At 37.6% G+C, this 27987-nt stretch overlaps 2 protein-coding genes across 2 annotated transcripts; one reads left to right on the top strand and one right to left on the bottom strand.

Annotated features, from left to right (window-relative positions):
* The first annotated feature begins 10883 nt into the window (after positions 1-10883).
* LOC118839790 (olfactory receptor 52K2-like) lies at positions 10884-11849 on the top strand. Its single transcript, XM_036747310.1, has one exon. It carries the CDS (start codon positions 10905-10907, stop codon positions 11847-11849), a length of 945 nt encoding a protein of 314 aa, XP_036603205.1. The 5' UTR covers positions 10884-10904.
* An 11223-nt stretch (positions 11850-23072) lies between these two features.
* LOC118838103 (olfactory receptor 52E2-like) lies at positions 23073-24008 on the bottom strand. Its single transcript, XM_036745316.1, has one exon. The coding sequence runs from the start codon at positions 24006-24008 to the stop codon at positions 23073-23075; it is 936 nt and encodes a 311-aa protein (XP_036601211.1).
* Between the last annotated feature and the right edge of the window lie 3979 nt (positions 24009-27987).

Raw genomic sequence — 27987 nt, forward strand, 5'->3', positions numbered from 1 at the left:
TAGAAAATAGAAGAAACTAAGGTAGGAGTCCCTGTACAGATCATCAGGGTGATAGCTTGGAGATTCTGGATTCCCAAGGCCTGCCTTGTCCATGCAGCTGTGCACATAGCTTCTATAGCTTGGTTCCTGATTCTCTAATGCTTTGGTTATGCCACACTTGATCACAGCAATCACCTTCAAACAAATCCTCACAAGGGCCTGGAAAAGTGAGTCAATAAACCAATTTAGAAATGCTTTATTTTTATGGGTTATATCAAAAGAAGAAAAAATAATGAACAAATTAATTATCTTAACTGAGTTTTATTTATTCTTCTTGATGGCAGAAACGTAATCATTTGTTTTAAGTCATATATCTTGCTTTCATTAAGGGCAGTTAGGTGGCAAAGTGGATAGAGTACCAGGCCTGGTGTCAGGAACACTCATCTTTGTGAGTTCAAATCTGGCCTCAGACACATATTAGCTGTGTTACCTTGGACAAGTCACTTAACCCTGCTTGCCTCAATTTCCTCATCTGTAAAATGAGCTGGAGAAGGAAATGGCAGACCATTCCAGTATCTTTTACAAGAAAACTCCAAATGGGGTCACAAAGAGTCAGACAGGACCAAACAACAACAAGGTGCTTTCATTAAGGCCATCAATGTTATCAGTAAAAATAAATATATAAATAAATAAAGTCCAGCGATCCTAAATTCCGCCCCCTCCAGGAAGATATCCTGGCCCACTATCCCAGCCCACAGGGATCTGCTCTGAACTTCTGTAGCCTGGGACTGTGTTCCTTACTCTGCTAGCCACTGAGACTCTACAGCATCTTCATAATCAATAGGAATATTAACTGACATTTTCATTGCACTTTGGAGTTTTTAAAAAGCACAACAGTGCTGCGAGGTATGTAGCACAAGGATTATTATTTCCATATTATAAGTGAAGAAACAGCCTCAGAAAAATAAATGAGTTTCCCAGGTCACACAAATAGCAAATATTGGAATGGGGATTTGAATCCAAATGTGCTGACACAGGTTCAGTGTTCTCTCCACAATACTGATATGCCTCCCCAGCTAGAGTGTGAATTCTTCAGGAGTCAGGATTATATCTTCTCTCTTGTATGGTCCCCCATGGGATCTGATACCCAGTTGTGCTCAGCAAAGATTCATTGACTGTCTGGCTAAATTGCGCAAAGAATATCCTTCCAGATAGTCAGACAACTGTGAGTCTTTGCCTAGGGCCTAGCAGGGATGGAGAATGCCCCATATCCTCTCCTGTCTGTTTGATCCCTGTCCAGGTCTTACAGAGGCAGCAAGCCTTGGGTGTAGCAACAGACCAGCACTTGAGTTGCCAAACCCAAACCACACTCACGTCAGATCTGGAGGAGTAGGGGAGAGGCTGGGGCTGGGCAGGAGTGTCTCTAGGCCATCATCATTGGCCTTAGGTTGAGATGGGGAGCACCAGAAATAACTATGAATTTGGAGTCAGGACAACTGGGGTTAAAATCCTGGCTCTGATAATCATAGGAATGATTCATATTTCCATTGTACTCTCCTCCCAGAACCCATGTGAGGTGGTTAATATAAGCATCTTCATTTTTATAAGTGAGGAAACTAAATTTCAGAGCTTTGATGTGATTTACCCAAATCACATAGTCAATTAGCAGAGGGAACTTCCTCTTCTTGCTCTTTCTCCCCTTGTACTTTGGGGTTCCAACTTTAGTCTAAAGCTAAACCAGGACTGGATGGGCCTTCCCATCTTCCCCAACAGAATCCCAAGCCTTTTCCCTTTGGGTGCTGCCAGAGTCCTTCGAACAAGGTCCTCCCCGAAGGATGCCCTGGGGTCCCACTTCCTTACCAGCTTCTGCTCTTTCCCTAGCTGGCTAAGGTCACAGTTATGTGACATCAAACGCAATGGGGATGTGAGGAGGTTCCCCTTTTTCAAGTTTTAATGTCAATAATTTTCCCAAATCACCAGATACACTACTGGAGTCCAAAGACAGAGAAAATACACAAGGACAGAAAGCTATAGTGAATTCAGTAAGGCTTTAAAATAATGCTATATTTCATTAATCCCAACAGTAACATAGACTGTACACGTGTGTTTGAGATGCATTTATTCAGTCTATGAAAAGTAACTTTGCTGATTTTTTTAATGCTGTGTCATACCTCATACTTTGTGGAGACTGAATAAAGATAATGACAATGTTGGATGTAAAAAATAAATAAATTCATTAGCATAGTAAAAAAAAATTTTAAAAAGCATGGAAGCAAGCACATACCCCTGCTTCACTCCATTGGTGGCTAGGAAAGCACAAGAGCATCATCCATTATCTAGAACCTCTGAAAGCATCCCACCATGAAGCTGGCATACAATTAACTTCTCTGGGCAACAAATTTTGACATCATTTTCCACAAGCCCTCATGACTGACAATATCAAATGCCTTGTTCAGATCAATAAACATTGTGTACAGACATCTGTTATATTCTTTGCATTTCTTTTGGGGTTGTTGGGCAGCAAACCACTACTAGGTCTGTATCCCAAAGAAAGAAAAGAAAAGAGAAAATGACTTATTTGAACAAACAAAAACATTATGGCAGCTCTTTTGTGGTGGCAAAATAATTGGAAATTGAGAAAATGTACATCAACTGGGAAATGGTTAAACAAATTATGGAATATGACTGTGATGGAATGCTATTGTGCTATAAAAAGTGATAAACAGGTTCCAGAAAAACTTAGGAAGACATGACCTGATGCAAAGTGAAGTGAGCAGAACCAGGAGAATACTGTAAATACATTATATATATATATATATATATATATATATATGTAATACATATTGTAAGTATAAGCAACTGTGAAAGTCTTAGCTACTCTGACAAGGCAATTCTGAAGGACTTAAAATGAAAATACTATCCAACTCCAGAGAGAGAACTGATGAACTCTGAATTCAGATTAAATCATACTTTATTATTTTTACATTCTTTCTTTTTCTTTTTTTTTGGTCTTGGTTTTCTTTTGCAGCATGGCTAATACGGTAATATGTTGTGCATGACTTCATATGTATGATATATATCAAATTGCTTGCCTTCTTGAGGATGGAGTAGGAACAGGAAGAAGGAAGAGATTTTGGAATACAAAATTTTAAAAAATGAATGTAATTTTTATGTGCAATCAGGAAATATTTAATAAAATAAATAGAAAATACATTTTAAAAAGAATTTCATAAATGATGGAGGGAAAATTGTCTTTTACTAACATCTGTTTTCATATTGGATACAAGACATCATCTTATTGAGTGCCATACCAATCGAACTACCAAAACATTATTTTACAGAAATGGATAAAATAATAACAAAATTCATTTGGAAGAACAAGAGGTCTAGAATATCTAGGGAACTAATGAAAATAAATGCTAGGTAAGGTGGCCTACCCATACCAGATATTAATCTGTACTATAAAGCAGCAGTCATCAAAACTACTTGGTTCTGGCTAAGAAATAGAGTAGTGGATCAGTGGAATAAGTTAGGTACACAAGACACAGTAGTCAGCAACTATAGCAATCTACTCTTTGATAAACCCAAAGAATTCAGCTTCTGGGCTAATAATTCACTATTTCACAAAACTTCTGGGAAAACTGGAATATAATATGGCGGAAACTGGACATAGAACAATATCTTACACCATATACCAAAAAGTCAAAATGGGTTCATGATTTAGGAATCTATAAGCAGTTTGGGAGAGCAAGGAATAGTTTACCTATCAGATTTATGGGAAAGGAAAGAATTCATGACACAACAAAAGATAGAGAGCATTACAAAATTCAAAATGGATAATTTTGATTATGTTAAATTGAAAACTTTTTGTATAAACAAAGTCAATGCAACAAAGATTGGGAGGGAAGCAGAAAATTGTGAGAAAAGCTTTACAAGCAGTGCCTCTCATAAAGGCCTCATCTCTAAAATATACAGGGCACTGAGCCAAATTTATAGGAATACAAATCATTCCCCAATTAAGAAATAGTCAAAGGATATGAACAGGCAGTTTTCAGAGGAAGAAATCTGTAGAATATCTATAGGTATATGAAAAATTCCTCTAAATCACTATTGATTAGGGAAATGCAAATCATCTCTCCTATCAGATTGTCTAACACGACAAAACAGGAAAATGATAAATGCTGGAGAGGATGTGGGAAAAATGGAACACTGTTGCATTGTTGGTGGAGTTGTGAATGGATCCAGCCATTCTAGAGAGCAATTTGGAACTATGCCCAAAGGGCTATAAAAATGTGCATACCCTTTGTCACACAAATAGCACTTCTAGGGCTGTATCCCAACCAGATCACACAAGTGGGAAAGGGACCTGTATGTACAAAATATGTATAGCTGCTGTTTTGTGGTGGCAAAGAATTGGAAATGAAGGGGATGCCTATCAATAGGGGAATGGCTAAACAAGTTGTGGTATATGAATGTAATGGAATACTATTGTGCTATAAGAAATGGGGAAGATATGGACTTCATAAAAATCTGGAAAGACCTACATGATATAATGCTGAGTGACACGAGTGGAACCAGGAGAACTCTTTATACAACCGCAGATATATTGATTCTGTGATGACTAACTTTGATAGACTTGGCTCTTCTCAGCAATACAAATTTCAAAGACAACTCCAAAGGATTCATGATGGAGAGAGCTATCTACATCCAGAGAAAGAACGATGGAGTCTTAATGCAGATTGAGGCAAACTATTTGCTCTCTTTTTTTCTCTCTTTTTTTTTCCTTTGGTTTTGTTTCTTCTTTCTCATGATTCCTTCCATTGGTCATAATTCTTCTTTACAACTTGACTATTGTGTAAATAAGTTTAATGTGAAGGTATATGTAGAAGATATATAGGATTCCATTACGTCTTGGAGGGGAGTGGGCAGGAAAAGGAGGGGAAGAAAATCTGGAACTCAAAAACATGCAGAACTGAGTGTTGTAAACTAAAAATAAAAAATCTTAATTAAAAAAATAAGTAGGGACTCATGAACTTAATTTTTCCAGTAATCTTGATGAAAGTTAATGGTTGACCTTGGATTGGGAACAAGGCACCCATAAATTTAGGAAGGAATGGTTAAAAAAATTATGGTATTTAGAATGCAACAAAATAGTCTTGCTTCCTACAAAATAGTGGGTATGAAGAATTTAGAGAAATGACTGAAGGCTTATAAGAACTGATACAGAAAGGAGTCAGTTCAGGAGAACTACTAATAATAATTATACATAATTATATATAAATATGTGCGTGCATAATTTTATATACCAATTTTATGTATGTATGTATGTGTGTGCATATTTATGTATGTGTAAGTGTGTGTGTATATATATATTTATATATATTTACATATATCTATATGAATGAAAGACACAGACAGAGTTTTAGCATTAACCACTTTCCTATGATCTTCACAATAACTTGGTAAGATAGGTAATATTTTTATTCTCATTTTACAGATGAGGAAATTGAATCAAGAAGAGGTTAAGTGATTTGCCTAGGATAAAATATACAGTCAGTCTTCAAGGTTGGATTGATATACAGACCTTTCTCACTCTAGGTCCCCTATTGTAGCCACTGTGCCACCTAGATGCAAATATGTCCGTATGTGTTTACATACATGCATATATGTGTATATATGTATGTCTGTATGCATTGCTTTTATTTATATGTATATATCTATCATTGTGCATTTGCATGTCTGTATGTATACAAACATATACACATTTGTGGTTGTTATTCAGTCATTCAGTGATGCCCAAGTTTTTGTGACCCAATAAACCATAGCACACCAAGCCCGTCTGTCCATCACTATCTCCTGAAGTCTATCCAGGTTTATGTTCACTGTTTCTATGACACCATCTATCCATTTCATCCTCTATTGTCCCCTGTTCTTTTTGTCTTCAATCTTTCCCAACATTAGGGTCTTTTCTAACGAGTCCTGTCTTCTCATTATGTGGTCAAAGTATTTAAGCTTCAATATTTGACCTTCCAGTTAATAGTATGAACTAATTTCAAACATATACATATGTGTATGTATATATGTATATATATATATAATATTAAATTCACATATATACCTATTATATGTATACATACATGCATACAGATATATTCACGTTGGATAATGCACATATACCAGTATGTACACATGTAGTATAGACATGTATATGTATGTGTACATATCTGTATCTGTGTGTATATATGTGTGTGCGTATGTGTGTGTGACAGTGTAACCAAAATGGCAATTAAAGAAAACCCAAAACAGATTAGTTATAATGACTAATCTTACTACTGAAGAAAAGAGGTTGAAGCACAGTAGTCTCTTTACAGTAGAAAGTAAGAGAAACACTTATGCTGATTGAACATCCTGTCAGATGTTGTTTTCTCCCCCTCCCATTCCATTACTTTTGTTTAAGTGTTTTTCCCTCAATGGCTTTTCTGCTTGTGTTATACTTTCATGAGGGTGACAGAAAAAATACACATAATATACACAAAATATTCAGCAGCATTGTGATTTTAAAAAAAGCTTGAAACAAAATTCATGCCACAAAATTAGGTAATTGCTAAACAATTTAAAATAAATAAAGATGATGGGAAATTGCAGTGCAACAAGAAATAATAAAAAAAGAAGAAAATGTAGCCTGTAGAATGAGGAAAGCAGACTTAAACACAATATAAACAATAACTATTAATAAACTCAGTATGGATAGGTAACAAAATTCAAGTCAAATATAAAAGTCAATGTGACTACCATACTTGTAAAGGTCAAAGGACACATCCTTCTTAGGAATAAAATAGTTTGCTTTCAGGAAAAAAAAATTCAATTAAAAATGTTGATATCTTTTACCTGACATTAATTTATGAATATACTCTTGCCCAGTAAATCTTCCTGTGTAGTAGATTAAAAAAAATCAGGAAAACAAAACAACACATATACCATATCTGATAGGATATGGTAGAGGAAATACAGTCTAGGACATTTAGCATCATTGGGGAGTTTCTGTGCTTTCAGAACAAAGTCTATCTATTTATCTACATATTTTATGTATGTTAGAAAAAAATGAGAAACTACTGGGGAAGAGCATGTCATCATTGGACAACTAGTTATAAGGAAATGATTTTTCCTTAAAGTTAAATGAAATTCATCTCCTCCAACCACTGCTCCTAGTCCTTCCTTTTGTGGCCAAGAAAATAAGTTTACATAACTTTTTGATCTGTATCAAAACAGGATTTTATCAAGGTCCCATACAGAAACTGATCATGGGACAAGGTGATGCTAAATTATGTTCCTGTGATTTACTTTCATCAAATACATTAATAAACCTTCTCTTATTCTACACCTCACCAGTGGATCCTGCTACTTCTCCCCTTGCTTCAAAATGTGACCTTTTATTATATGACCCATTCCATAACAACTGTGTGAGTTTACAATATGACCCAGTTCTCACAAAATTGTACAAATCATAGAATAACAACTGCCTGGTGTCGGGAATCTGCTTCTTGTTTCTAAATAGAGAACCTCAATAACCCATGCCTATTGGCCTCTTGGTAGGAAGAAAGCCATGGAGAAGAGGGAAGGGGAAAGGTAAGTGTATGTGTGGTGGAGAAAGGGAAGAGGTCACTAAATGCCCTTGTGACCTCTCGGGGACTCAAGAGATTTTGAAAGGAGGGGTATACTTTTTTTAATCCATGGGCACTTCCCATATTCTCTGAGTTATTGTCTGTGAGTCCCCAAGGATGGGGAGGGAGAAGAGATCTTTTAATGACTTTGTCTATTTCACCTCAGTCTCAGACAAAGCTAGGATGCCAGATGTGAAGAGGTAAGTGACTTTGATGTGGGGATGGCTGTGTCTAGAGAAAAGATCCCTGGTTTGCCACAAGGATGGAAAATACTGGAACTATCCACTAGAGTGAGGAGAGATAATAAGCTTAATACAGTACCTACGATAATTCAATTATTCTGGGGCACGTTGTTATCGATAGGCAGCTGTGGTAGATTTTCTGTTCCAAACAAAAACTGCTGCAAATGTCAAATGCAGAATCAGAATGGAGAGAACATTCAAATGCCACTTCCATCACTGTATCTAGTCATGGTACAATGGAAAGAATAGCGGCTTCAAAGTGAGAGGACAAGGCTTTGAAATAGAGGTCTCCCTTTATTACTATGTGGTATTGGACTACTGCCCTAGATATCAATTTCCTCAGAAGTCAAAAGAGAGTGATGTATTCAATGATCTCCAAAGACTCTTCTTGCTCTAAATGTATAGCCCTGATATGATGTGTTATGAGATTGGAAAACAGAGCTGGAAATAATGACCCTTTGATTTTTTTTGGAATCACTGAAACATAGGGATTTTAGAGATTGTCTAGTAAAAATCACTTCTTGTGCAGATAGGATAGCATGGCATAAGGGAAAGAAGAGCTTTGAGTTTTCAATCAGTAGGTATGAATTTGAATCTCAATTCTGACTCTACAAATGGTGAAACATTAAGTTAGTTTCTCACTGAGCTTCTGTTTCCTCATTTTGTAAACAGGGAAACAAAATTTGTATTATCTGTTTCAAAGAGATGTGAAGAAAGTGTTTCAGAAACTGTAAATCACTACAGGAATGGACATTGTTACTAGTCAATGAGTAAGTCAACATACACTTATGTATGGGACAGAAAATTCAAATAATAGGAGAGATATCTTTAGGAGAAGCAAAGCCAATTTATTTTACAAACCTTGCAAGATTTAGATATACCTCCACTAAGGAGGAGGAGTAAAAAGCAGGTGCAGGGACAGATATACTTTTAGCACAAAGATTCCTGCCCACCTCTATTCCTTCTCACCATTGACTGAGAGGCAGGCTTACAGTCTAAGGGTGAAAAACTAGACAGAGAACTAGGAAACCAGGTAGAGTGGGTCCATTCATGCTTTCCCTATCAGGAACTCAACTGCCAGGGGGTGGCGTCCAAAAGTCTAGGAGAAGAAATGAGGAGAGGGGAGGGGGACCTTCCTGGAGCATTGAACAAACAGCTCACAGATAGTCCATTATCTCCTTATTTGGTCACCGAAAGAGGGGGAAGGGAAGGGCCCCTATGGCTTCAGGCCCTGACTTTCTAGAAGTTAGCCAAGTCACCACAAGGTGAAATTCCAAGCTTCTCCTACTCCTTCAGACATTTCCCATTCCAGAAATATGAGAACAGAGTAGCCCCTATGTTCTTACCCTGTGAAGTCTTCACAAATTTGCCTCCCCACTCATTTATTTAGTGCCTTCTATGTGGCAGGCTGTTGCTTGTCCTTTATTCTCAAAGAGGACCATGGCATCAGGGAGGTGATGCCATGACATGAAAGCAAATTAGATTAAAGTGAAGGAGGGCTGTGCAAAGTCACCAACCTCATTTTCTCCTCTGGAGCCATCTGGGTCCGGTGCTGAGCTATAGACCAGGACAACTAGAATTGGGAGACCTTGGCCTTTTTAAGGTAAGATCTTTAACAGGTTTCAGTTTGACTGAGGCAGTACCCATTCAGTGCTTAAGGCTAGTTAAAAAATGAGGCAGAGAATGGCCCCTTTACCTAGTCAAAAAAATGTATTTGGGAGGGGAAGATCCTCAGGGTTTCTGGCCAAAACACAAACAATTGTTAGTTACAACCATTCTGAGCCAATCAGAGCCCAAACAATGATAGAGCCCAAACAATGATCTAATTGTGCTTGGCCAGGGACTTATTGTTGGCCAATCAATAAGAGTCAGAGTGATTTGAGTTTAAGACACGTTCTTTAAGGGAAAATAAAGGTTTCAGCAAATGAAATTTATATTTTTTTGTGTAGAGCACATGCAGGTAAGGATATAGTATCCTTTGTGGACAGAGGAAAGGGGAAGGAAGGAAGGAAAGAAGAAGGAAGGAAGGAAGGAAGGAAGGAAGGAAGGAAGGAAGGAAGGAAGGAAGGAAGGAAAGAAAGAAGGGAGGCAGAGAGAGAGAGAGAGAGAGAGAGAGAGAGAGAGAGAGAAGAGAAGAGAAGAGAAGAGAAGAGAAGAGAAGAGAAGAGAAGAGAAGAGAAGAGAAGAGAAAAAAATTAAGAAAGAGAAGAGAAAGAAATTAAGAAAGAGAAGAATAAAAAAGAGGAAAAAAAAAAACCTCTGTAAGCATAAATAAGAGCTGCCCCACTGGGGACCTATCTACTGGAACTGCCAGTTGTGTAACACATGTTTCTGGCACTATGTTAAGCACCATTCAGATATTATCTCTGTTGATACAAGGAATGTTCATGGACAAATTTTCTCCCAAGCAGAAATGAGAATAAATTTCATAGGACAAAATGGAATTAGAGTTAAGGATATGTGATGATATTTTAACCCTTGACATAAATACTGCTCTAGTGGTCCATCAGTCTCTCCAAGGCTACAGGTACAGGGAGCTCCACCTATAATAGGTAGCTTTGGAGAATGACAATCAGAATTAAATCTTAAAACAATCACAACCACACCTTCTTTGCCTTTGCTGTGGATCCAAAATGAATCTTTGGATTTCCAATACTTCAGAGACATGTAAAAGAGATAGAAATTCTCAGAATACAAGTCAACTGCAAATCAGAATTAAAAAAAAACTTAGCCCAATTCTTCTCTTTATTGAATTTTAATCCTAACCCAAATTTGGGCCTTTTGCAATTATGAATGGCTCTGGATTTTCCTGATCTTGGGACATTGGTCCAGATGAGAATATTTGGGCTAAGTCTCAATATATTCCTTTTCTGTGTTAGATGGTCTGGTCTCCATGCACAATTGTCCCTGAGCTAATGTAATCTCTTCCAGGTCCTAGAAATAAAGATTTCACAGTTGTCCTGGGCATTATGAGTATTAAATCCTGCTAAGACATCAACAAGGAAAATATAAGATACTTGGAATGTCAACTACCAATAAGACTAGTGTGCATCCCATCAGCTTCTTACTCCTTGGCATTCCAGGTCTGGAAGCTGCTCACATATGGATTTCCATCCCATTCTGCCTAGTGTACATGATGGCTGTTCTGGGGAATGGTACCCTTCTATTCATCATCAAATCTGACCATGGCCTCCATGAGCCCATGTACCTCTTCCTCTCTATGCTCTCAGTGGCAGACTTGATTCTCACTACTACCACACTACCCAAGATCCTCAGCCTCTTCTGGTTCAATGATAGGGAGATACGTTTTGAAGCTTGTCTTACACAAATGTATTTTATTCATTCACTGTCCACCATGGAGTCCGGATTTATCTTGGCCATGGCTTTTGACCGCTATGTGGCTATCTGCAACCCTCTTAGACATTCAACTATTCTGACTCACACAGTTATTGGAAGCTTAGGACTAGTCATTATATTTCGTGGAGCTGTATTGCTTAGTCCTCATCCATTTCTACTGCGATGGCTTCCCTATTGCAGGACAACTATCATCTCACACACGTATTGTGAATTCATGGCCCTGATCAAGCTGGCCTGTGTCCCCACCAGGATTCAAAGAGCCTATAGCTTAATTATTGCCTTTCTTACAGGTGGTATGGACTTTATATTGATTATGTGTTCTTATGTCCTCATTCTGCGTGTTATATTTAACCTGCCTTCTAACGATGCTAGGCTTAAGACACTGGGCACTTGTGGTTCCCATATATGGGTAATTTTGGTTTTTTATACTCCTGCCTTCTTCTCCTTCCTTACACATAGGTTTGGGCACCACGTTGCTCCCCATGTTCATATTTTTGTGGCTAATATTTACCTTCTTATTCCACCTATGGTGAACCCCATCATCTATGGAATTAAAACCAAACGCATCCGAGAGAGGTTTCTCAAAGTGTTTGTAGTGAAAAATGTCTAAGCATGGAAATTAGTTAAATCTCCTGAATGAATTACTTGTATGAGTGATGTAGCAGCACCAGGGAAGTGCCAATGAAACAGGAACTCCAGGTACCTTTAGTACTATTTTTCAAATGATGATAACAATAATGAGTTTTTTATTAATATTATTGCTATTAATGGTGGAGGTGGTGCATTATTAGGGGTATTATCATTTTATTATCCTGGAAAGTTTTTAAGGATACAAAATGAGAGGGAAATTATTAAATAAAATATCTAATCCCAGCCCCCCTTACTGTGGTTATACACTTTTTCTTAGGTATTATTGATGTTTATTTGCAAGTCATTTGGCCTCTTTGATACCTACTATTCTGCTATGTGAACCTGCCTTTCAGGTTGTTATTAGTTTTAAATATAACAGGATATGAAGGCATTTGAGAATAATGAGGTGCTATGTTACTCACTGAGAACAAGAGAACTCAGTGAATCAAGCACCAAGAAATGAAGATCAATTATCAAAATAAATTCTTAGCCAATGTGTGCTTTAAGGAGAGTTGTGGTGTTGCAAAGAGATCCAGTACTCTGAGTTCCTTAATAATTACTGAGACTATTGCAAATTGATTTTTATTATGCATCCCACTTGCCTGAATATAAAGTTATCACAGATATAAAACAGGACATTAACCAACAAAAATGAAAATATAGCTAAAAGAGGAAGAGATCTGAATGGGCTAGACCTAGCAGAAAGTTCTGTTCTAAGAATCAAATATGTAGTATTGCTTGGGACTTCCTTAGAGTAAAGGTAATGGAGGAAATATGTTGTCTCGAAACGTTCAGATGCTATCAGCTTATAGCCAAATGATCTGCACAAGAGTCTGGGGATAATGGATTCTTTTATACTTGTATTTATCTTTGCTCATCAATCAAGGGCCTGTGGAGTGAAGAATATATAGAGGTAGGATGATCTATTTTTAATAACACCAGGCTCAGAGTCTAAAGGCATGGTTTAAGTTTGAAAAGTAATATTCAGTAACTGTGTGACTCTATGTGCCTTGCTTTCTGACTTAATTTTTCCATCTATTAGATGAAGACAATAAGAGCAGTACTATTTTACAGAGTTGGTACAATAGAAAAAGAGTTAGGTAATCTATCAGTTGGTAGTTATAAACATATAACTACCTCCTGATAGATTCCCTAAATCTTTTCTTTTCCTCATTTTCAGAAGAAAGGAGTCGGGTTGCTGCCCCTTCTTCTCTTTTCTTTTTCTTGTTTTTTTTTTTTTTTTTGTAGTGGGGAAGGCAGGGCAATTGGGGTTAAGTGACTTGCCCAACATCACACAGCTAGTACATGTGTCAATTGTCTGAGGCTGGATTTGAACTCAGGTCCTCCCTGACTCCAGGGCTGGTGCTCTACACACTGCGCCACCCAGCTTGCCCTTACACTCTTTTTCTAATCTCCCATTCTAATCAGGACAAGGCTAAGGAATGGGAGAATGGGTTACATAGGAATTGTTCTTTATATGATTGGTTTTATATTTCTGTCTGAAAAGATAAAATCAATTGACACTACAGGGTAAATGACCTTATGCAGTACTGATTTTTGCAATATAATCTGCATCTGCCTAAAGCCACCTTTCTATATCCTTGAGTTAAGTTCGGGAGTTTAGTTTTCCCTCTCGGTTAGTTTAAAGGTATAATTAAAAGTAAAGTTGTTGTGTCTCATCCTGGTAGGGACTGGGTTACATCTAGGATGTCTGCCTGATATCTTTTAAGCCCCACAAGCTAACTTGGTACTATCCCAAAAGATATGTTGTCTTTCTTTGCCTGTCCTTGGGCAAGTAAGGCAGTTTTATCTCTTCTAAGAAGACAGAAACTCTGGTAGTTTTGATGCCTTAGCAAAGATTATAAAAATTAGATGGGTTCCACAAAACAATTAACATCCCTTAATTGTCAGAGAGAAGTATGGTTAGCCTCATCTGAGTGCTAGCTCATCTTTCTTAGTATGCCCAAATACAATGTTGCTTCTCTGACTCTGCAACCTATCACTTTTTCTCCACACCTACCAAGACCCATCCTTTGTTATGTGTTAATAAAGAGGGTCCCCTCCTTTTCATTTGGGTCATTGGCTTTACTTAGGTTGCCAGTCTGATTTGCTTTGCTAATAGTTATGTATGTTGCTATTAATAAACTGATTTTGCTTGAACCCTGTACCTCAGCCTACCTTTATTAATTTTACTCCAGACATGTCAAAAGGGACTAGGTTATGGAGTCATTGTTTTCTTAGCATTTCTTTTACCCAATTATAAGGCTTTAAGCAGACTGAATGACTACTTATCAGGTATATTGTAGAAGGGATAACTATTAAAGTATAGATTGAAATAGATGACTTTTGACATACTTTTAAAATCTGACATTCTCTGATTCTAATTCAACTATCCTCCTATGCTTATAGTACAGTGTATGTAGATCAATTTCTTCCACAATACAGAGTGGTATGGGCTATATGTGTGTGTGCTTATCTATCTATCTATCTATACACACATATATATATATGTATATGTGTATATATGTATATGTGTATATATGTATATATGTGTGTGTGTGTGTATATGTATGTATATATGCATATATATGTGTATATATAGTGTGTTTATGTTTATACATATATGTACATATACACAGATGCACTGAAGGAGCTTACATGCTAACACACAAAATAATATAATTATGTGTATACATAATTGTATAAAATATATAAGTAACATATATTATATAAAACTTATTATATGTAATTGGGGCAGTTAGGTGGTACAGTGGATAGAGTTCTTGGCATGAAGTCAGGAGGATGCATATTTGTGAGTTCAAATCTGGTCTCAGGATTTACTAGCTATGTGACCCTGGGGAAGTCACTTTACCCTGTGTAACTCAGTACCTCATCTATAAAATGACCAAGAGAAGGAAATGCTGAATCAGTCCAGTGCCTTTGACAAGAAAACCCGAATGGAGCCATGAAGATTTAAACACCACTATGTATAAGTGTGTTATATTGTAACATCCTTGAAAACAGGGATTGTCTTTTGCCTCTTTTTATATTTCCAGTACTTAGTGGGTAGCACATAATAGGTACTTAAATGTTTAATGATTCCTTGATATACATGCACATTTTTAATTCTTCATCATTAAAATAAATTTATCATGGAGGGTGGAGCCAAGATGGCCACTGGAAAGCAGAGACTTGCTTAAGCTCTCACCCAAATCCCTCCAAATACCTGTACAAAATGGCTCTGAACAAATTCTAGAGCTGCGGAAATAGCAGAGAGAAGCAGGTCTCCAGCCCAGGACGGCCTGGATGGTCACTGGGAAGGGTTTTGCATGGTGCTGGGAGAAGAGTGCAGCCCAACATAGGCCATGCCAGGACCAACCAGGGAGTTGGACACAGCAGGCCTGAGGGCCATGAATCATTGAGTTGTGGCAGTTAACAGACTTCTCCACCCATAAACGCCAAAGACCACAGAGCAGGTTAGTGGGAAAACTACTGGATCATGGTGAGAGTGGTCTGGCCCCAGCCCTAGGAGTGGTGGAGGTGGCACAGCAGTGGCAGCAGCAACAGCAGGAAGCTCCTGCTGTTGCTTCCAGAGTTCCAACATCAGCTGCTTCCTGAGCCCCTGGCTCAGACAGTGGGAGGAATCAAGTGGCGGATCAGAGCTGGAGTGCAAGTTGCTATTTACTGGTGAAGGTGCAGTTTCTCTTGCTTTTCCCTGCTTGGATCTGGGTTTTGGTCCTGGTTGGCAGTTCCTGGGGGAATAGAAGCACTGCCGTGGCAGAACTTGCCATAACAGAGGAGTAGAAGTAGCTCAGAAAACAGAAGTGGAGCCCCTAAAGATTGCAACAAAGTGCTTTCTACTCTACAAGCAGTCATACCCTGACAAAAAGCTCAAAGGTCAAATAGTTGGTGGAGAACATGACCAGGAAACACAAAAGGACTCAGAATCAGACTTTAGAATCTTTTTTTGGTGACAAAAGTTCAAAACATACAGCCACAAGAAGTCAATGAAGTCAAAGAGCCTACATCAAAAGCTCCCAAGAAAAATATGAATTGGTCTCAGGCCCTGGAATAGCTCAAAAAAGATTTGCAAAAGCAAGTAAGACAAGTAGAAGAAAACTTGGGAAGAGAAATGAAAGTGATGCAAGAAAATAATGAAAAATGAGTCAACAGCTTGCTAAAAAAAGACCCCAAAAATACTGAAGAAAATAACACCTTAAAAATAGACTAACCCAAATGTCAAAAAAGCTCCAAAAAGCCAATGAGGAGAAGAATGCCTGGAAAGGCAGAATTAGCCAAATGGAAAGGGGGAATGAGTGAATCTTGCTCTCATTAGATTTGACTTGAGGAGGGAATAACATATACACTCAATTGGGTATTTTATCCCACAGTAGGGGGAAGGGTTTAAAAAGGGGGGGAATGCTAGAAGGGAGGGCAGATAGGAGGATGAGGTAATCAAAAGCAAGCACTTTTGAAAATGGACAGGATTAAGGGAGAAAACTGAATAAAAGGAGACAGGATGGGATGGAGGGATATATAGTTATTCTTCCACAAGATGATTATTGTGGACGTGTTTTGCATAATGATACATGTGTGGCCTGTGTTGAATTATTTGCCTTCTTGGGGAGGTTGGGTGGGAAGGGAAGAGGTTAGAGAATTTGGAACTCAAATTTTTAAAAGCACATGCTCAAAAAAGCCCGTTGTTTTTGCATGCAGATGGGAAATAAGATATACAGGCAATGGGGCATAGAAATCTGTCTTGCCCTGTAAGAAATTGAGGGGGAAGTGAATGGGGGTGGGGGATTGGAGTAACACAAGGGAGGGCTGACTGGGGAATCAGAATATATGCCATCTTGCAGTGGGGGGGAGGGTAGAAATGGGGAGAAAATTTGTAACTCAAAATCTTGTGAAAATCAAAGTTGAAAACTAAAATATTAAATAATAAAATATGAAAAATTAAAAAATTAAAATAAATTTATCACACTAGATCTTGACAGTACCTTTGACAAGAAGTCATTTTTCTCAATTCTAGAATTGATCGTAGTCCACAATTTTTATTGAGGTTTAAATCAGGTAATTATCCAGGCCTATTATGCATATTTATAAAATTCCAAATGGGGTCATGAAGAGTTGAACAAAACTGACCATTATTTTTTTAATTAATTTTTTTATATTGAACATTCTTTTCTTTTAAAAGTTTTAGTTCCAAATTCTTCCCCTCCCACTGATACCCACTGAGAATGCATGAAATTGCTATCAAATATAAATGTAAAATCATGCAAGACATTTTCATATTAGCCATATTTACAAAAAAGTAAGATAAAGGAAGAAAATTATATTTAAATTTCACTCAGAGTCAATCACTTCTCTCTCTAGAGGTGAATATCTTTTTTTCAACGAGTCGTATGGAATTGTCTTGGCTCATCGTGTCGATCGAAGTAGCCAAGTCTTTCAAAGTTCTTCAACATTATAACATTGCTGTCAATGGTTTGTGGTTTTTTTCCCCCTTTTTACCTTTTTATTTCTCTCTTGAGTTCTGTATTTGGAAATCAAATTTTCCATTGAGTTCTGGCCTTTTCATCAGGAAGGTCTGGAATTCCCTTATTTCATTGAATGTTTATCTCCTTCCCTGAACAACTATGGTTAATTTTGCTGGGTAGTTGATCCTTTGTTGTAGTCCAAGCTCCTTTGCCTTTCAGAATATTATATTCCAATTTCTCCTGCCGTTTAATATAGAAGCCGACTAGAGCGTTCGGCGAGCCTGAGGTGGCCACGAGGCCTAGTTCCCCTGACATTTTTATAGCCCTTTGGGCATAGTTCCAAATTGCTCTCCAAAATGGCTGGATCAGTTCACAACTCCACCAGCAATGTAACAATGTTCCAATTTTCCCACATCCTTTCCCAGCATTTATTATATTCCTGTTTTGTTATTTTAGCCAATCTGGTATCTAAGAGTTGATTTGCATTTCTCTAATCAGCAGTGATTTCGAGCATTTTTTCATATGTCTATAGATATCTTTAATTTCTTCCTCTGAAAACTGTCTGTTCATATCTCAGGCTGTAGGTTATTGCCTATAAGAATCATTTGCATATAGTTGGAAAAAATTATTTGTGGAATGGACTTAAACAGAATTCTCCTTGAAGTAAATAACTCAGTGATAACTTTCTATATGTGACCAAAGACATGACAATGTGTTAAATCAACAACAAAAGCCTTACTGACTTTTATATACTACTGTCCTGAAGAGGTAAATGTGTTTTTTTAGTTTGATTTTAGGAGTGTATGAGAATATGTTAAAGAAAGAGATAAAAGTAGTAGAGGAAAATTGAGAAAAGAAATGAAAGAGATGGAAGAAAATTATGAAGAGAGAATTAACATCTTGGTAAAAGAGACACAAAAATACTAAGGGAAAATAAGTTCCATTCTCAATTTGATAAATGGTGAAAGGATAAGAATGGGCAGTCTCCAGAAGAAATCAAAACTTTATAATCACATGAAAAAAATCTCTAAATCACTATTGATTGGAGAAATGCAAATTAAAACAACTCTGAGGTACCACCTTGCACTGATCAGAAATGACAAATGCTGTTGGCAATGAGGGAAAACAGGTATACTAGCACACTGTTGGTAGAGTTGTAAACTGGTTCATCATTCTGAAGAGCAATTAAGAACTATGCTTAAAGGGCCCAGCAATACCACAACTAGGACTGTAACCAAAAGAGACCAAAGGGAAAGGAAAAAGGACCTATGTGTACAAAACAAATTCCTAGTAACTATCTTTATGATGTCAGAGATTTGAAAATTAAGGGTATAACCATCAATCGAAAAATGACTGAACAAGCTGTAAGGTATGATTTTGTTGTGTTGTAAGAAAAGATGAGGTGAGGTGATTTCAGGGAAAAAAAAAAAAAACTTGGCAAGACCTATGTGATCTGATACAACGTGAAGCGAGCAGAACCAGAACATTGTACAGAGTAACAGCAATATTGTAATGATAATCAACTTTGAATGACTTAGTTATTCTGACCAATACAATTATCTGAGAAAATTCCAAAAGTCTTATGATAAAAAATGTTGTCCACTTCCAGACAAAGAAGTGATTAACTCTGAGGCCAAATTATACTATCATTTTGTCACCTAATTTTTCTTTGTGATGTGGCTAATATGATTTTCATGATTTCATGATTTTACATGTGTAATTGATACTATATTACTTGCCTTATCAGTGGATAGGGGAGGGTTAGGAGGGAAGGAGAATATTTGAAATTAATTTTTAATGTTAAAACTAAATAAATATTAAAAAATTAACTCCATAAGAGCAAGATAGAAAAAAAGAAAAAGTATATATATATACATATATATGTATATATATGCATATATATATACACATATACATATCATCAAGAAGAAAATAGAAGAAATTACTTAGTTTGTAAGTATCAAAGAGAAAAGATTTTCTGTCAAATGCTGCAAAGAGAAAAGATTTCACATCAAAAAGATTTCATGTTAGTTTGTAACTCTCAAAAGGAAAATATTTCATGTAAAAAGGCTTCTTAAAGACTTCTGAATAATTCAAGATATATAAAAGTGTGTAAAGGACTGAGTACATCTATCTGCTCCACAATCTTACCACCAAGTGCCATTAGATGATAACTGTTTGTTAGTCTTGTTTCAGAGGGTTCTCTTCCTAATCTCAGCTTCTATAATTTAGTGAAGTATTATTTTTTTCCCTTTCTCTTCTCCAAAATAACATCCCTATAAATCTTCACTTAATTCTCATGGTTTCCAGTTCCCTTACCATCCTAGTCAATTACAGTTTTTTAACTGCCTTGAGATACCTCTGCCTCAGCATCATTCACAGTCTCTTTTTTTTTCTTCTCAATGATAGTTGTTGTCTCATGACTATTCCATAATCCTATACTCCTAAAGTTGACTTTTGGACTTCTGGGGGCAGAGCCAAGATGGCGGCTGGAAAGCAGGGACTAGCATGAGCTCCCCTCTGAGTCCCTCCAAAAACCTATAAAAAATGGCTCTGAACCAATTCTAGAACTGCACAACCCACAAAACAGCAGAGGGAAGCAGGGCTCAATCCCAGGACAGACCCAGGATGGTCTCTGGGTGAGGTCTATCCCACATGGAGCTGGGAGCTGGGAGCTGGGAGCTGGGAGCTAGGAGGGGAGCAGAGTAGAGCCCAGCATGAGCGGGTCGGATCAACCAGACCAGGAGCCAGGCAGAGCAGGCCATAGCACCCTGAATCAGTGAGCTGTGGCAGTTACCAGACTTCTTAACCCACAAACACCAAAGAAAACAGAGAAGGTTAGTGGGAAGGAGTTCGTGGTTTGACTACCGCCCCCGGGGCAGTGAAGGTGGGGCAGCTACAGCTGCTGTTGCTTCCGGCCCACCTGGTGGGAGGAATTAAGTGGCGGATCAGAGCAAGAGTGCACAGCCTGTTGAAGATCTAAGCCAAGTCTGGGTTGGGGGTTCTTGGGGAAGGAGGAATGCTGGTGTAGCAGAGCTGGCGCATCCCCCCCAAACGTGGAACATAGAACTCTTTAGTCTACAAGCAGTCATACCCCGCTGAAAAACTCAAGGGTCAAGTTAGTTGGTTGGGAATATGGCCAGGCAGCGAAAACAGTCAGTCTCAGATTCAGTCTCAGACTTTGGATTCTTTCTTCGGTGACAAAGGAGACCAAAACATACAGCCAGAAGTAGTCAACAAAGTGCAAGAGCCTGTACCAAAAGCCTCCAAGAAGAATATAAACTGGTCCCAGGCCATGGAAGAGCTCAAAAAGGATTTGGAAAAGCAAGTTAGAGAGGTAGAGGAAAAATTGGGAAGAGAAATGAGAAGGATGTGAGAAAACCATGAAAAACAAGTGAATGATTTGCTAAAGGAGACCCAAAAAATACTGAAAAATACACTGAAGAAAACAATACCTTAAAAAAATAGACTAACTCAAATGGCAAAAGAGCTCCAAAAAACCAATGAGGAGAAGAATGCCTTGAAAGGCAGAATTAGCCAAATGGAAAAGGAGGTCCAACAGACCACTGAAGAAAATACTACCTTAAAAATTAGATTGGAGCAAGTGGAAGCTAGAGACTTGATGAGAAATCAATATATTATAAAACAGAACCAAAAGAATGAAAAAATGGAAGACAATGTGAAATATCTCATTGGAAAAACCACTGACCTGGAAAATAGATCCAGGAGAGAGAATTTAAAAATTATTGGACTACCTGAAAGCCATGATCAAAAAAAGAGCCTAGATATCATCTTTCAAGAAATTATCAAGGAGAACTGCCCTGATATTCTAGAGCCAGAGGGCAAAATAGAAATTGAAAGAATCCACCGATCGCCTCCTCAAACAGATCCCAAAAAGAAATCTCCTAGGAATATTGTTGCCAAATTCCAGAGCTCCCAGATCAAGGAGAAAATACTTCAAGCAGCCAGAAAGAAACAATTTGAGTATTGTGGAAACATAATCAGAATAATCCAAGATCTGGCAGTTTCTACATTAAGAGATCGAAGGGCTTGGAATGCGATATTCCGGAAGTCAATGGAGCTAGGATTAAAACCAAGAATCACCTACGCAGCAAAACTGAGTATCATGCTCCAAGGCAAAATATGGATTTTCAATAAAATAGAGGACTTTCAAGCTTTCTCAGTGAAAAGACCAGAGCTGAATAGAAAATTTGACTTTCAATCACAAGAATCAAGAGAAGCATGAAAAGGTAAACAAGAAAAAGAAATCATAAGGGACTTACTAAAGTTGAACTGTTTTGTTTACATTCCTACATAGAAAGATGATGTGTATGATTCATGAGACCTCAATATCATAGTAGCTGAAAGGAATATGCATATATATATATATATGTTTATTTATATATATGTATGTGTGTGAATATGCATGTATGTATATATGTATGTATATATATACATACATACATATATATATATATATATATATATAGAGAGAGAGAGAGAGAGAGAGAGAGAGAGACAGAGAGAGTGGACACAGGGTGAGTTGAAGATGAAGGGAAGATATCTAAAAGAAATAAAATCAAATTAAGGGATGAGAAAAGAATATATTGAGAGAGGGAGAAAGGGAGAGATAGAATGGGGTGGATTAGCTCGCATAAAGGTGACAAGAGGAAGCAGTTCTGTTGGAGGAGGGGAGAGGGCAGGTGAGGGGGGAATGAGTGAATCTTGCTCTCATCAAATTTGGCCTGGGGAGGGAATACCATACATACTCAAGTGGATATCTTACCCTACAGGAAAGAAGAGGGAAGAAGATAAAAAGGGGGGTGTGATGGAGGGGAGGGCAGATGGGGGTGGTGGTAATCAAAAACAAACACTTTGGAAAGGGGACAGGGTCAAGTGAGAAAATTCAGTAAAGGGGGATAGGTTGGGAAGGAGCAAAATATAGTTAGTCCTTTACAACATGAGTGTTGTGGAAGGGTTATACATAATGATACACATGTGGCCTATGTTGAATTGCTTGACTTCTTAGGGAGGGTGGGTGGGAAGGGAAGAGGGGAGAGAATTAAGAACTCAAAGTTTTAAAAACAAATGTTCAAAAACCAAAAAAAAAAAGTTTTGCATGCAAATAGATACACAGGCAATGGGGTGTAGAAATTTATCTTGCCCTACAAGAAAGGAAGGGAAAAGGGGATGGGAGGGGAGTGGGGTGACAGAAGGGAGGGCTGAATGGTTAACAAGGCAACCAGAATATACGTCATCTTGGAGTGGGGGGAGGGTAGAAATGGTGATAAAATTTGTAATTCAAATTCTTGTGAAAATCAATGCTGAAAACTAAATAGGTTAAATAAACAAAGTTTTAAAAAAATGAATAAAAAAGTAAAGTTGATTTTTGAATTCAAGTGAATTACCTGTAATTATGCCTATAAATGAAGAGCTTAACAGAGAGAGAGAGAGGGAGAGAGAGAGCTTTAAAAAGAGAGAGCTTAATAAACACAAATAAAACAAAATAATGAACCAATAAATAAAACTAGAAATGGTTTCTTGTGAAAAATCGTGTGACAAAATACATGACCCACTACTGTCATTTAAAAAAAAAACACTAGGAAGTGTAAGAATAAATGGAGTTTTCCTTAAAAGAATAAATAGTATCTATCTAAAATAAAGAGCAAACGTTATATGGAATGGAGAGAAGCTAGAAAAGTTTGGCATTCCAACTCTATGATTTATTTTTTGAAGACCATCTTTAACACTTTCTCCCAGATCTGCTTGGTCCTAACCCCATAGATAACAGGGTTGAGCATGGGTGGGACAATGACATACAGATTGGCCAGGAGGATATGGATGTAACGAGGGACATTCCTGCCAAAGCGGTGGGTCATGAAAGAGAATAAGGCTGGAGTATAAAAGGCCAGGATGACACAAACATGGGAGCCACAGGTGCTCAGGGCTTTTAGTCGGGCATCTTGAGAGGGGAGGTGAAAGACAGCTTGGAGAATCAGAACATAGGATACAGCAATAGCTATAATGTCAAATATGAGAGTTCCAATAGCACATAGGCCATAGATCATGTTGACTCTGATGCTTGTGCAGGCCAGTCGGGCAATACCCATATGTTCACAGTAGGTATGAGGAATGACATGGTTTCCACAGAAAGGGAGTCGAAGGATGAGGAACACAAAGGGAACAACTGTAAAAAATGACCTCAGCACTACCCCAGTGCCCAACATGGCCACCACTTTGTTGGTGAGGACAGTGCTATATTGCAAGGGATTACAAATTGCCACATAGCGATCATAGGCCATAGATGATAACACAGCTGACTCCATTGCAGTCAACATATGGATAAAGAACATCTGTGTGAGACAGGCCTCAAAACTTATCTCTCTCAATCTGAACCAAAAGATTCCCAGCATCTTGGGAATTGTGGTTGTGGATAGGCCTTGGTCAATAGTGGCCAGCATGGCCAGAAAGTAAAACATGGGCTGATGAAGTGCTTTCTCAGTCTGTATCACAAATAATATAGTGATGTTTCCCAATATGGCAATAAGATACACAATGCAGAAAGGGAAGCCAATCCAGATGTGAAAAGTTTCCAGTCCTGGAATGCCCAATAATAGGAAAAAGGGGGGGTGGAATTGAGTGTCATTGGAATGGGGCATCTTTTTTTTAGTTGCAGATGGCTATAGTCATTGCAGACAGAATTTCAAACACTGGAAAGGATCCAAATGTTATCACTTACAACCTCCAAATTTCTGGAAAGATAAAGGAATGATTTAAACAATTTTGGTATCATATAGTCTCAGAATATGAAGGAACCTTCAAAACTATCTCATCAAACCCTTACCTGGACAGAAATCTGCTCAGTAACATCCTTAAAAAGTAGGCATCTTGCCTCCAGGTGAAGCCCCAGAGGGACCAGGAACTCCTTACCTCCCAAGTTAGGCTATGCCCTTCTCAGAGAAGCCTAATTCTTTCAAAGTTGATATTTAAATTGAACCCAATTTTTCAAATCTTGAACTCCCACCACCTCTGCTTAGTTATGCTCATTTCAAAATTCTTCTTATGTAGGACAGGCTTCCAGTAGATGAAGACAGTTATCAGGATGTCCCCAAGACTTCTCCTTTCCAAACAAAATATCCTGTTTCTTCAACCTACCTTAAAAGGACTTTAGTTTCCCTCAATATCCCCTGAAAATGCTCCAACTTGTCAATGTCAACACAAGGCAAGTGTCCATTCTTATATTTGACTCCTAAACCTGAACACAATATTACAAATTGTGCTTGATCATAGTACAGTGCAGGAAAAGTATCACCTACTTAATTTTGCATACTATACTCCAGTCAATTTTTTTTTAAGTTTTGTATCAGCTTTGGTGCTAATACACATTGCTAACTCATTGTGAACTTGCAGGCCAGAAAAAAAGTGTTTTGTCCATTTGTATCTTCCTGGTCTACCCACATAATTGATTCTAGCACAAATATGACACCTTATGTTTCTCAATAATTAATTTTATCATTAGATTTAGCTCATCATTCTACCATCCTGGATTCTTTTTGGAAATTGCCTGCTATCCCCTGTGCTAACTATTCTCTCAAATTGGAACCATTTCTTAATTAGATAAACCTGCCAGACTTACTTCATCCAACTCACTGATAAAAATGGTGAACGATAAAAAATCCAGAGATTTTCCCTGGGACACTCAGAGAGCTCCATTCAATTCAGTAGTCAATACATGTTACTGAGTATTCAGCAGTTTCAGTTGCCTACACAAACACAAGAATGAAATTAATATGGTCTTCTGTACTACATGATCATGATGGCCAGAGGTTTTGGATGGGGGGAGGAAGAGTGGTGATGCCTCAGCTTCCCATTAAATCATCCATCTGAAACAGCAACGCGCAAGTGTTCCGGGAGTATCAGGGATTATGACACCCTGTGTCAGGTCATACAGTTCTAATGGCTCAGACATGCCACCTATTTCTCTATAGCAAGGCAAGATGGATTATTTTTATGAAAGCTTCCATGGTTTCATCTTCTTTCCCACAAAAACCCCTTCAAAAATCAAAAGTCACCAAGACTCATAAATTTAGGTGTCTTGGTAAAAAATCACCTTTTCCGCAGGAAATTCCACTCTCCCAAGTTTCTATCCTCCATGTAGGAGTAGCCAAAGTCAGAGCACGGAAGCCTAGAACAAAGAATTAGACAGGTTTTACTCATGTGGTGCTCTTCATAGACCACATATCGAAGATTTTGTTCAATCTTTGTCATCTTCTTTTAGAAATAGTATTTAAAATTACACTGTTCCCACAGGAGGAAAAAATGATTTTGAGATGACTTGAACCAGTCAAAAATAGTATTTGTTGAAGACCTAAGAAAATAAGAACTAGATAATATATGAAGGCAGTGTTCAAATATGTTAAGGTCTGTCATGTAGAAAAGGGATTATACATTGCCTCAGAGAATAGAATTAGGAGCAGTCAATTTTAAATATAGATGGATTTCTCTTCACTATAAACAAGTAAACACAAGTTCCAACAGAATTTGAGAGTTCTAAAGGCATAATGGTCTTTTTCGGTTGTTAGTGATTTCTCAGCTTTGGAGATCTACAAATAGTGAATGGGTAATCACAAGATAATGAGAGAAATGGCCAGTGAGCCCAGTTGTTACAAGAATATGCAGCATGGTTGACTGATGCAATCACCACATGGGTTTTGGAGCATGCAGAGACATTCTGTAACTGATCTGTCTATTCTGTGGCAAAGAAAAAAGAATCTACTTTTCTAAGATTTCCCTGCAAATACATAGACACAGTTATTATGCACTCCCACCATCCCATTTACCCATCCATCATGTTTTTGTTTTTGTCTTGTTCTACGATGTGTTCATTCTTATATATGTTTCAGGGCATTGGAGACAATGAGTTCTGGTAGACAGAAGTTTTCAATGTCTCAAACCACATAAATCCTCGACATTCCTATATATTACTAACAAAGCCCAACAGCAAGAGGTAGAAAGAGAAATTCCATTTAAAGTTACTGTAGACACTACAAGATATTTGAGAATCTACCTTGCCAAGACAAACCCGGGGCCTATATGAACATCATCATGAAATGCTTTTCATACAAATAAAGTCAGATCTAAATAAAGGGAAAAACATCAGTTCCTCATGGTTAGGCAAAGCTAAAATAATAAAAATGACAATTTTACCTAAATTAATTTACTTATTGATGGAGATGTAGATACAGAATCCAGGGAAAGGAAAAGGACAAGGAAGAGGACCCTGACAAATCAACTTACAAGAACAGCACAAAGAGTCAGGGAAACCAAGAAAATTACCCTAGCTGCTGCTGTCATTGCTGCTACAGAAAGAAATATAAGGAGTTAAGAGTGTAGGGGGAACCAATGTCTGTTTAAATGGTATCAGCTAGAAACTGAAGAGTCAGTTAATGTGATGGATCTATACAACTTCTTCAATGGATAGCTCTCCCCAAACATAACAGCTAAATCTTTCAAGTCAACCATGGCTGAATACCAAGGGAATGATTAAATTAGGAGGCAAAATAAATAAAGGAATATAAGAGATATGTGAGTAAGGAGGAAACTGGAGGAATAGACACATAGAAAAAGTCAAAACAATTTATAAAGTTATCATTATAACTCTTGTGGACAAAATAGATAGATGTCAGCTTGATGATGACACAGGTGGCATTAAAACAAGTTGAAGGACCAGAGCTAAGAAGTAAAGATTAATGGTAAGAATGAGGTAGAGAGAAAGAGAGACATCGAGAAAGACAGAGACACAAAGAAACTGGAAGGAGGAAAGGCAGAGGAAACAGGCATAAAACCCTCCACATATTGGCTCCAGATATTTTCTCTGGCTGTCCCTCATGCCAGGAAATCTTTTCTTGCTCATATCTACCTCCTAGTTTTCTTAGATTCCTTTAAATCCCAGCTAAATTCCTACCTTGTACAAGAAACCTTTCCCAATTACTCTTAATTCTAGCACTTTCCCTCCATTCCTTATTTCCTATTTATCCTGTATACAGCTTATTTGTACTTAGTTGTTTACATGTTGTCTCTCCCTTTGGAATGTGAGCTTCTAGAGAAAAGGGATTATTTTTTCCCTTTCTTTGTATACCCAGTGCTTGGCAACCAGTAGGTGCTTAATAAGTGCCTATTGACTGACTGGCATAAACCATAGCGCATTAGATTGGGATAGTTTCTTTCACAATTTCATCTGTGTTTGTATATTCTCTGCAGTCTATGTCAACAATCACTTGCAATAGAAAAGGATATTTGATCTCTTCCTTTGGGGAAAAATAAAAACAATGCTCATATTTGAAAACTTTAAGTTTGAAAGAGAAATAAAAAAATCCAATGTCCCTCTCCATATGAGGCAAAATATTTTAGAAGAATGATTTATGGATTTGGAGGTAGAAGGCCTGAGTTAAAATTCTGGATCTACTTCTTACTGCCTATGTGATCTTGGAAAAGTCATTTACCTCCCTATGCTTCTGTATAAAAAAGGGTTGGATTCCATGATTTCTAAGATTCATTTTTAGCTCTGAATCTATATTTGAAGCAATATATGGATAATGAAATTATTGGATATCCTCTATGACATTTCTAACTTTTTAT

The sequence above is a fragment of the Trichosurus vulpecula genome, chromosome 2, assembly GCF_011100635.1.
Source record: "Trichosurus vulpecula isolate mTriVul1 chromosome 2, mTriVul1.pri, whole genome shotgun sequence".
In the NCBI taxonomy this organism is placed as follows: domain Eukaryota; kingdom Metazoa; phylum Chordata; class Mammalia; order Diprotodontia; family Phalangeridae; genus Trichosurus; species Trichosurus vulpecula.